Source organism: Callorhinus ursinus, unplaced genomic scaffold (assembly GCF_003265705.2).
Source record: "Callorhinus ursinus isolate GAN/ISIS: 27379988/994484 unplaced genomic scaffold, GSC_fseal_2.0 scaffold10, whole genome shotgun sequence".
Lineage (NCBI taxonomy): Eukaryota > Metazoa > Chordata > Mammalia > Carnivora > Otariidae > Callorhinus > Callorhinus ursinus.
In genome coordinates, this window is record NW_027397072.1 from 76,081,991 (window position 1) to 76,092,882 (window position 10,892).

Below are 10,892 nucleotides of genomic sequence, written 5' to 3' on the forward strand. Positions count from 1 at the left end.
TTAAAACTGTATTTAAGAAAAATATGTACTTATTCATATAACTTTAACACAAAAAAGTATCACTGAGCATCTTCATCAGGGCCCAGCTACGTTGAATAGGACCCCAGGCTCCTGGAAAGACTTGGAAGTATATGTACTTGGGCATATATATCCTGGGAGGCAATCCAGTCTCCCCAAGGCCGCCTGAAACATAACATGAAATGGGTACATGTTTGAGACTGTCACATGACTTGCCTTCTTGTTCCTTCAGTACCCTCCCCACCTGCCTACATTTTTGAAATAACAGTCCCCTTAATTAAAAAGTGGGCCCCAAGATTTTACTTTAAATCACAGTTGAAATTGCAGTCTTATTTAAGCAGTTTGTTCCCTGATTGCCAGCTCATCACATATGAAAGGGAGCCAGGCTAAAGTTTTCTCAGTAATCAAGGTAAATGTAAGCATTTCATTTCCTAGTTATGACCACCTGTCCATCCGCCACCCACTGATTTTCTCACGTGAGGCAAGAATTTAAAGAATTGCTTTGTTGATTTTATTATTGTCTGGACAACAAACTGCAATCAGAATTAGTAACTTGGTTCTCTGTTTTCCACCCTTATGAGGGGACCGTGATATATTTCAAAATAGAGGCAATAATCATAAACTTCCCAAAGTTCCATTAGGGGGTTTGGGAGATGCTAAGTAATAAGTAAATACCAGAAAATAGTGTCAAAATAGAATAAAACTGCTACTAAACTGTGTAAGCTCACTTGGGAATTGGGACGGGGAGGAACAGGGAGACCAGGAAGGTAGTGAAAGGCAAGATGGAAGAGTTTTCTGAGTAGCTTCTTGGAAGATGGTAGCTTGAGCTCAGCCCTTGATAGTGGCAGCAGAAGGTTTTGGCGCCTGCCGGGACCAGTTTTCCTATAGACAGGAAATTGACTTCACCCAAACTGCAAAGATCTGTCAAGTCCAGTGAGAACTGATGAGTCATCCATGCTCGCTCCCTTTTGGGAGATCCTTGGATCCTTGGAGTGATCCTTGGATTGACTTCTTCCATCTGCCCTGGCGCTGCTGGAGTTGGGATCGGTTCCGCAGCAGGAGGGTAGGGGATTGTTAGGTGCTTAGATGTTGACAATCAAATGCAAAATTAAAGAGTTGAACTACCAACAGTAATTGATAGTAGAGCCCTTGTAATCGCAACAGTAAACCTGGAAGTGAAATTTCTACACGGCAGCCACAACCGGAGAGCCAGCTAAACTTAGCCCCTAGGCTACTTCATCAGCCATTTAAGTGAAAATAAATATTAGTGTAACTTGTTAATGTTAGGTAGATGTGTATAGTTCTTTTATGCAGATAATGTATTTAGAATATTTTTTTCTTACTGTAGCCAAATATATTCCTATTTGCTTAGTTTACAGTAGAATATATTGCCAGTCTTTTTGGTGTTGTTTAGCTGATGATCTCTATCTTGATGTAGGTCTAGATTTCCACATAATTTACATGACCCTCACCACAACAGTCCTTGAATTAGCTTGATTTCAAGTGTGGTTTTAAGCAGAAGAGGGTTGAATGGTTTGTGTTTACTCCATGATTGAGGACTTTGGTTTGCGGTCACTTTAACTCTCTGGGTCCTTTAGTAGCTTTTTTTGTCATCTTCTTTCTCTTTCATCCTGAATAATGCTGAATGAGAGGTGTGGGGAGGAGTGAGGGAGCTGGTAGACTCTGGATGTGGTTTTTTCTGAAAGTAGTTAAGTATTCGTTTGTCTTGGAATAAAGGGATTCAGGAGTCCCTGAATGGCTAACTGTTGTTGGGAAAAGAGGAAGGTAGGTTGTCTTTATCTGTGATTAATATCTTTTTTCCAGTCTTAGACAAGGATGCTGTATCTGCTAAAGCGCTATATGAATATCTGACTGCAAGGAATATAAAATTGAATGATCTGTTTCTAAAGCGTTACGCAGTTTTGCTGAAGAATGCTGGAGAGCCTGTCCCCTTCACCGAGCCCCCTGTGAGTATTTCTTAATGGGGGGGGATACCTCTACAGATTTATGTATGCTTCATATTAATGTGTAAAAAAAAAAATAAGTTGAATACTTAATTACATAAGGATTAGATCTCTATGAAGAGGCCTCAGAGGAGGGCTTCCAGAACTGAGCAGTCGGGCTGCAGGTTTGGCTGTGGGAGAACATGGCCCCATGGGATTGAGGTTTGAAATACAAAGTCAGTCTCAGACCTTCAGCTATAGGTATGGATTTATCAAATGTCCTTGGGGCAATTCTCTCATCATTTCAACTTGAAATAGGATTTAATGGCCTGTATTTCAATAGCCAAGCTCATTGTCTCCCTGTGAATTACTTGTGCATTTTAAGCAAGTTGGTTTTTATTTCTTCATCTAGGAAGTTTTTGTGTTTTTTGTTTTGTTTTTTTTTAATTTAGGTAGAATTGACATAACCTTATAATAGCTTCAGGTGTGCAACGTACTGATTCCATATTTGTGTATATGGCAAAAGGATCACCACAGTAAATCCATTAACATCCATCACCACACATAGTTACAAAGTTTTTTCTTGTGATGAGAACGTTCAAGATCCACTCTCCTAGCTACTTTCCCATATGCAGTACCGTATTATTGACTAGAGTCACCATGCTGGACATTCCATCCCTATGACTTACTCATTTTATAACTGGAAATTTGTACCTTTTGACTCCTTTCATCCCTTTTGCCCACCGGAGGCAACCACCAGTCTGTTCTGTACACCATGAGCCTGGGGCTTTTTGTTTATTTTTTGGTTTTTTTGTTTTGTTTTTTAGATTCCACATAAGTAGGTTGTATGGTATTTTTCCACATACCAGTGAGGTTATATGGTATTTGTCTTTTCTTTGTGACTTACTCCATTTAGCTTAAAGCTCTCCAGGTCTATCCATGTTGTCGCAGATGGCAAGATTTTATTCTTTTATGGCTGAATAATCTTCCATGTGTATCATATATATATATATATATATATATATATATATATATATGTATGTATCACGTTTTATTTATCCATTCATCCATTGATGCACACTTAAGTTGTCTCCATGTCTTGGCTACTGTAAATAATACTGCAGTGAACATGGGGGTGCATGTCTTTTCAAATTGGTGTTTTTGTTTTCTTTTGGTGAATATCCAGTAGTGGACTTACTAGATCATATGGTATTTCCATTTTTTAGTTTCTTGAGGAAACTCCATACTGTTTGCACAGTGGCTGCACCACTTTATATTTCCACCAACAGTGCAGGGGGGGGGTCCCCTTTTCTCCACATCCTCACCAGCACTTGTTATTTCTTGTCTTTTGTATCCTAGCCATTCTGACAGGTATGAGGTGCTACCTCGTTGTGGTTTTGATTTGCATTTCTGTGGTGATGAGTGGTGTTGAGCATCTTTTCATGTGTCTCTTTGCCATCTGGATGTCTTCTCCGGAAAAATGTCTCTTCAGGTCCTCTGCCCGTTTTTAATCAGTTGCCCAGGAAATTTTATTTTGTTTTGTTCTATTTTAATAAGAGAAATCATACATGCAAAATTCTTTTTATTGTGTCATTAAGCTGCCAGTCAGTACGCCATGTTTTTTTTGAACCTTCCATAGCCAGGTGTGAATACCTGCACGCACATGCACATGCGCACACACAGCGGAGGCTCTTGGTGCAGCTTTAACTCTAGACTTGCGGCCCTTCAGCTAATTGACTTCATCAACAGAAAGGTGCTGGGGCTTGAGGGGACAGCACTTGCGATGGGCCCAGCAGTCTTTGCTATCAGTTTGCAGCACTTTATGCCTTTTGAGGGTTTTGTTTTGTTTTGTATGACTTGAGTGTTGTGCCATGAGTTCTCGAGGGTGACTGTACCTGTGACTTCCCTCCCTTTGTCTTCTTAACAGGAAAGCTTCGAATTTTATGCAAAGCAGTTAAAGGAATCAAGGGAAAACCCTTTGTGAAGCAAGCAGGCACTATATTTTGTGTGTATTTGTGATTCAATGTCTAAAATGTTATTTTTTAAATATATCTGAGAGGACAGAATAAATAAATGAAAAGTTACTTTGTGTATTTTTTTTATTCATAATGTATATATTTTCAACACTTTATTGACAGTAACTGTGCACTTAGTTACTAGACTTTTTGGGGTTTTGCCGACAACATAAATTCTACAGCATTTTTTTCACGGCTTCTGATGTTTGAATCTGTAAGTTTTCAGGGTTCTTCTCCCAGTGACTCTTCAGGTCCCCTGTTCTGGTTTGTTCATTATTTTCATAAAAATGTTATTCCTTGTATTTAAGACTTGCTTGTTAATACTGTGTATCTGAAAATTTTGGAGCTAGACAAAATGGTGCTCGGTGAGCTTCCTAAGGCTTTACTATTCTATGATAGGAATTCTCTTCATGTGTGAAACCCAGCATTATTTTCCAGTTTTGTAAATTGGCTGCCACCGGTAGGCATGTTGTAAGTCATCACATCTAGCACTCCTTTTCCTTGCCCTCGGTCAGGGTGCTATTTGCCAATGCCTGGATGCTCCCTGCCATGCTTTCCCTTCTACCACGGAGGCTTCTGAGAGGCTCTGTTCATAGACGTCTCTAAGACTGAGTCCTGGCTGTGACTTTGATCAGGAAGCAGAGAGCAGTGCATTACCTCTTGTCTTGGTTTCAGGTTTGCCAGCACAAGTACACCCTGCACTAGGCTTTTGTTACTTCATACTCATCCTTTGAATGTGTGATTTTATATATGAAGGAAATTGTGGTTTGTATTGTTTTATCAAAGTTATCCCCAAATTGGCTTTCATGCCTATTAATATCTATATTATCCGTTGTTACTATAGAAGAATTCAGGCTGGGTTGTGAAACACTTTACCATTACAAAAGTGTCTTAATATGTAACAGTGACTATTTGGGGATTAGGTAATTAATTACCCAAAATGTTGAAAATGCTTTATTTGAGGTTTATCCTTATCCATTTGAAATCAGTGGTTCCCACTATTTACATGAGGGGAGACCTTGCCTTGTAGGAAGTAAGCTGGCCTCAAGCTGGTTGTGCTGCCGACCTGAGTTGTGGACCCAGCCATCCTTCATCTAGAGCCTGCAGATGACATGAAAGGGAGGGGTGCGTTGATGGAGGGAAGCCAAGAAGTAAACGTCATCACGGGATTGGCTGTGCTTTCCTTCATCTCGGTTTTGTGGAGGTAGACCTAAGGGTTCAGAGGCCTTGGCCAATGCCAAGTCCCAGCCTAGAGGACTTAATGAAGCTCTCCTTTGTTTGCTCCCCAGGGGCAGGCCCTGGAGCTATTGTGTATGTCCCTGCATTGTCTGGTTGGCCACGAGCCTCACGCCTGTTAGTGATTCCACTGAAGCAGGCCCTAATTTTTGCAGTATGCTAACCCTAAGTTATTGGAGCAATGCTTTATTGATGTTCATTGAAATAGGTCTCTCAGAAGAGGCATAACCTTGGGACATACCCTGGACTTCCCAGTTTTGTCTGGGCCAGAGACTGAGAGTACAATCTTAATTGCATGAAGTGACTCCAAGCCAGCCTTGTATATTGACGCTGGTAAAATGCCAGGTGTAGTGCCGAGGAAATAGGTACAAATCCCTCATCTAGCATTCTAAACAGCACTACTGGCTTCCCCTTTTGAATTTAAATATTAAAAATGTAATTGTGTATTTTATGTGGGCTAAGAAATACTTTCTAAATAATAGCAAAATTGAAACAAATAGAAATAGAGAGCAAACACAATTATAGCACACAATAATACGTTTTAGACTAAAATAAGCAAACAGCTAACTAAAAAAGTAAACGTCATTGTAAACTTTTGGAAAGTATGTTTTACATGTAATTGTATGTTCATGAATTTAATATAATTTTAATGTGAAATGCTTTGAATAAATTATACTCAAAACCTGTGAGCCTCTTCATTTTTAATCTTATCAAATTTTTGCATAATCACTTTTATCATTTCAAGGACTTTAGTCTTAAAATTTTAAATTAAAAATTGTGTGGTAGCCTCTATTGCGGCCAGAATTTCTTTGTTAAATGGTGTACAGTTTGTGTGTAGAGAACCAACAATATCACGGCTTCTCTGGTGTAAGGACAAGCAGATATTTGAGATCCCTGAGGTACAAAGTTGGCGAGAATGAGTAGAGGTGGATATATGGTAAATGGACACTGAAAGCGAAGGCGGTTTTATCTGCATTAAGTGTCAGAAGGAGCATTCCACAGCTGCACAGAGTGGTCCCGGGCACACTTACCCCCTTGCCTTACCCCCCCTGTTCCTTCCTCGGGTGAGCTTGCTGTGGCCAACCTTGGGGGGCTCCTCTCTGTGGCTTCTTGGCCCTTCTCCCCACCTAGCCTATTGTCTCTCCAGGGCTCCCGCAGCCACTTAAAAGAGCACATACCACGCAGCTTGTGAACTCCCCAGGCCCCAGTTCTGTGTGTCACGTCTGTAAGCCCAGACCTTGCACAGTCCTGGCCGCAGGCCCCCCATGTACTGTTGTCAGGTCCATGTGTCCTGTGAAGCTAACCATGAGCACCTGCTACTGTGCATCGGGCACCCCTCTTCCGTCACATTCACGATGAGAAACATCTGGGCTTACAGAAGTTAAATTTACCCACAGTGATCAGAATCACGGTGATTTATCACATGGCTAGGACTCTGACTTCCCAAAAACAATCCAGTTGAAAAATTAGAACCTCTAAACTGTTGGGATATTTCTGTTTTTAAGAAAGCAAGCTTTCACATTAAAACAAACGTTCCCAGGCCCGACAGCTTTACATTGTAAGGTTATTTTCTTCCATTTAGTCAGATACCCAGTGCCTGGCATAAATGCCAAGTTTGTGAATTCCAGTAAATTATTAAGCAAGCTTTATATTGCAAATTGTTCTTCCCTGTACAATGTATTCCTCTAGTCTGCAGTGTGTGTATTCTGCATATGTTTTCTCATGTGTCTGAGCACAATTTTCATTTAATATTTGTCTTTCTGACAAACCAATATTTATAGTTTCTATAAAGTGAAAGCAACATTCCTGAAGTATGGTCGAGCTAATAGCTGCAGGGGGTACACAATCATGGTAATTTATCACTTTGCTGTTTCCATTAGGAATGTATCGTGCTTTCAGACCCGCGGACTTTACAAAGCCCACATTATGCAGCCTTAGTACAAATAAAGGAAATGGCTGCATTTGCAAATTCAAAATAAGCACTTATCTTTTTCTTTTTTGCACGAAGAAAAGAACCATCAGAAGAAACATCATCCGGTTCAGGCAGAGCAAAAACATTTAACTTCATATTTAGCGCCCCTGCACATTTGTTTGGACAATGGCTGGCTGTCGGGATCCGTGCTTACAGAGATCTCTTGAAAGTAGTATCTTCACCAACTCTGCCCCAGGCATGCACTTGCTGAAACTCTCATTATTTGTTATGTCGTTTCCTACCCCAGACAGTGAGCTCTACACCAGTTAGAACAGAACCTGGCCCTGCTTGGCACCCAGTAAGCATCGTCGAATGAACAATGAACACAGCACCTGTCCCACTTTCCAAGCCATGCTCTTTCTGAGATGTGTGCCTTGCATGCACTGGAGGGTTTCCTCACACACACACTTGTCTTCCTAAGAGATCAAAGATGCCACTTTGTAGCTCAGAGCCAGGATAGTGGGAGTCGAGGCCCAAGAAGTCCTTTAAAACCCGTCTTCCCACATGGAAAACATGTTCAAGTTTACTGCCAGGAGGAGGAGGGCTTTCAAATGTGTAATGGAAGCCACTTCAGTACAAGAGTGGGATCAACAAAAAAAGAGCTTCATTTTTAACATGGGGCAGTTGGGCTTTTTAGCAGTTTGGGGAAACAAGGAGTAGCTCCAACTTTACACAAAGACAAGAAACATGGGCACTATGACATGGAAAGCTGAGAAGTGTTACCCGGCCTCTGAGTTGGTGTGTGTGAAAAATCTCAACCCACTGCTTAAAATACTACTGTTTTAATTGTTAGCTGCTAACAACCACATGTGCATGCAGAAAATGGGCTGGGTGCCCTCCGCCTGGGGCTGGCCTGAGGGAAGGGGCCTCCGCTAAGTGAGTAGTACTTGAGTCTCAGTAGAGCCCCTACATCTCCCAGGTCTGTGGTTAGCACTTGGATTTGGTGTCTATTTAAATATCCCTGCTGCTAGCTGTTTGATCTGGAATCAAAACAAGTCGAGTGGGAGAAAGAAAACAGCAAGCACAAGATCTCTCCCTGTGAACCTGACTGGTGAGATGAGCTTGACCCAGGGCAAGATTAGGCCTTACATCATTTTTATAGGAACAAGAGCAGAAAAAACGAAATCACATCAGAAATACTGAGTCAGGCGCCTGGGTGGTTCGGGCAGTTAAGCATCCTACTCTTGGTCTCAGCTCAGGTCTTGATCTCAGAGTTGTGAGTTCAAGCCCTGTGTTGGGCTCCACACTAGGTATGGGGCCTACTTTAAAAAAAAGAAAAGAAATATTTGAGTCAGTATAGGTAATTACTTTCTGCTTAATTAAAATTTCCCTGTCAATAGCGTAAGAAATCGGAGCGCTTAAAATGCAAACTTCAGGGGCGCCTGGGTGGCTCAGTTGGTTAAGCGACTGCCTTCGGCTCAGTTCATGATCCTGGAGTCCCGGGATCGAGTCCCACATCGGGCTCCCTGCTCGGCAGGGAGTCTGCTTCTCCCTCTGACCCTCTTCCCTCTCGTGCTCTCTATCTCTCATTCTCTGTCTCTCAAATAAATAAATAAAATCTTTAGAAAAAAATAAATAAATAAATAAAATAAAATGCAAACTTCAAAACCTTTGCCTTCCGGTCAAGGGTGTGCAAAGCCTACAGCCTTGGGACAAATCCAGAGCGCTGTTTTTCTGTTTCACTGGGACACAACCACATCTCCCATACTTTAGAATTGTCTGTGGTGGCTTTCAACACTGCAACAGAGTTGAGTGGCCCTCAAAACCTGAAATACTATCTGACCCTTAACAGGAAGAGTTTGTGACCCCTGCTTTTGAAAATTTCTCACAGGCGGACCTCTCCCCCTTTCAGGGCAGGGAGGGGCTGAGTAGACCACCCGCACACCCTGGGGAGCAGTTTGTTTGTTCATTTGGTTTTGTTTCTTTGTTTCTTTCTGTTTTCAAAAAACAGACCCATGAAATCAGAATCTCTGGGTGTGGGTCCACAGAGGTTGTTAAAACTCCAGGGTGGGCAACCAGGGTGGAGAACCAGGATGCTCCAGCAAAAAAAGAAATGGCTGCTGCTGGAGTTTCTCCCATTCTCCGGCCTTGGCACTTTGCCCCTTTCCCCCACAGCCCTGCACACCAGAGCCCACGGAGTCATTAAGGCCCCTTCTAAACTGAGGGGCCATAACTCAGTGAGATGATAGACCCCAGTGGCTGTCCGCCCTCACTGCACATTGGAATCACTGGGGAGTTCATGAAAAAGCCCATGTCCTCTTCCTCCTCCTTTCTCCCTTTAGGCCTAAAGCCTTTAGGTGACCGCGGTGCGGGTGTGGGAGGAGCCGGGCTGGTCAGGAATGGGGTGAGGACGGCATCTGTGCAGACTAGGGGACAGCTTGATGGGAGAGATGCAGCCCCAGCAGGGCGAGGAGGGTATCTACACACCAGAAAACGTGGTAGAGATGGGAGATTGGTTACACACAGGGCATTAACCAAATGAATGAAAATATGAAGGCCAGCGGAATCCAGGTGTCTCGCAACTGGAAAAGGGAGTCACAAACACAGAAAAGGAGAATATTAGCATCAGCTCTATGATGTACGGGAATTTGGGAACTGGATGTATTAGTGTACAGGTAGGTGTGCGTATGTGTGCACACAAACATATACAGACCTGTGTGCACACGTATGCATTCCCAACTTTGCCTCCTGAGAGGGCCTGGGGGCAGTGATGTCCCAGTAGCAATGGACAGACTTACCACTCAGACCTTGGCTTTTAGATACCATTTTCCACTAAAAGGAACCAAGATTTTTTAGAGAAATGTCTGCTTTCTAAGCACTGGGTCTAAGGACTGGGGGTGGAAAAGTACAAGATGAGCCTGAAACACTTTGTGAAAGAAAGTGTTCGCACAATGATGGGGATAGATCAAAAGGATGCAGAAGCCCACTTGAATGGGCTTCCAGGGCCAAATCACGGATGATTTGAACATAAAAATTAATAATGATACTAACGGATCAAAATCCATTGACTAAAATAGAAAACTACAATTTTATATTGATATAAATTGAAAAACGGATAAATGGAAAGTTTAATGAGCAACAGGTAACTTACATAGTTTCAAAGCACCTACCTACAAAATGCTTATGAATTACCAAACAAGGGACTTGGCTGTGGAGAGTCCTGGCAGACACCCCTGTGATCAAGGGAACATCTTCAGTACAGGACAAACTGCAATCTTCACCACCAATAGGATGCAAGGAAAAGGGCATGTCACTTCTGCAACATCTCTGCCAAAGGATATCCCTGTGATATCCCATTAAATTCATGATCTGGATTTCATCATGAAAATATGCCAAATTCACAGTGAGAGCTATTCTGCAGAATCTTCAAGCGTCAAGGTCACAAAAGTCAAGGAAAGTTGAGGAACTGTTCAAAACTGAAGGATCCCAAAGAGAATTGACAACTAGATCTGCTTGATCCTTTTGCTATGAAGGTCCTTGTCTGAACAGTTAATCTTGAATTGGGCCTGCCCATTGGATGGTGGCAATGTAACGATGTCAAAATATGCCATGGTATAATGTAGCAGTGTAAAGACCCTGAGTTTCCCTGTGTACTGTAAAAGAGCAGTGTGCTAGAGTACTGCTTCTCAAACTCAGGTACACAAATCACCTGGGGATCTTTTAAAAATGCAGATTCGGATTCAGTTGGTCTGGGTGGAGTGTGAGATT

At 42.2% G+C, this 10,892-nt stretch overlaps 1 protein-coding gene across 2 annotated transcripts in view; it reads left to right on the top strand.

Annotated features, from left to right (window-relative positions):
• Positions 1-4,045, top strand: part of LRPPRC (leucine rich pentatricopeptide repeat containing) — a 105,061-nt gene extending 101,016 nt beyond the window's left edge. For both annotated transcript variants that reach the window (XM_025868917.2, XM_073897778.1), the window contains 2 exons: positions 1,843-1,985; positions 3,889-4,045. In XM_025868917.2, the coding sequence (XP_025724702.1) occupies positions 1,843-1,985; positions 3,889-3,945 (200 nt within the window). In that variant the 3' untranslated portion in view covers positions 3,946-4,045. The remainder of the gene's footprint in view (positions 1-1,842; positions 1,986-3,888) is intronic.
• Positions 4,046-10,892: the final 6,847 nt, after the last annotated feature.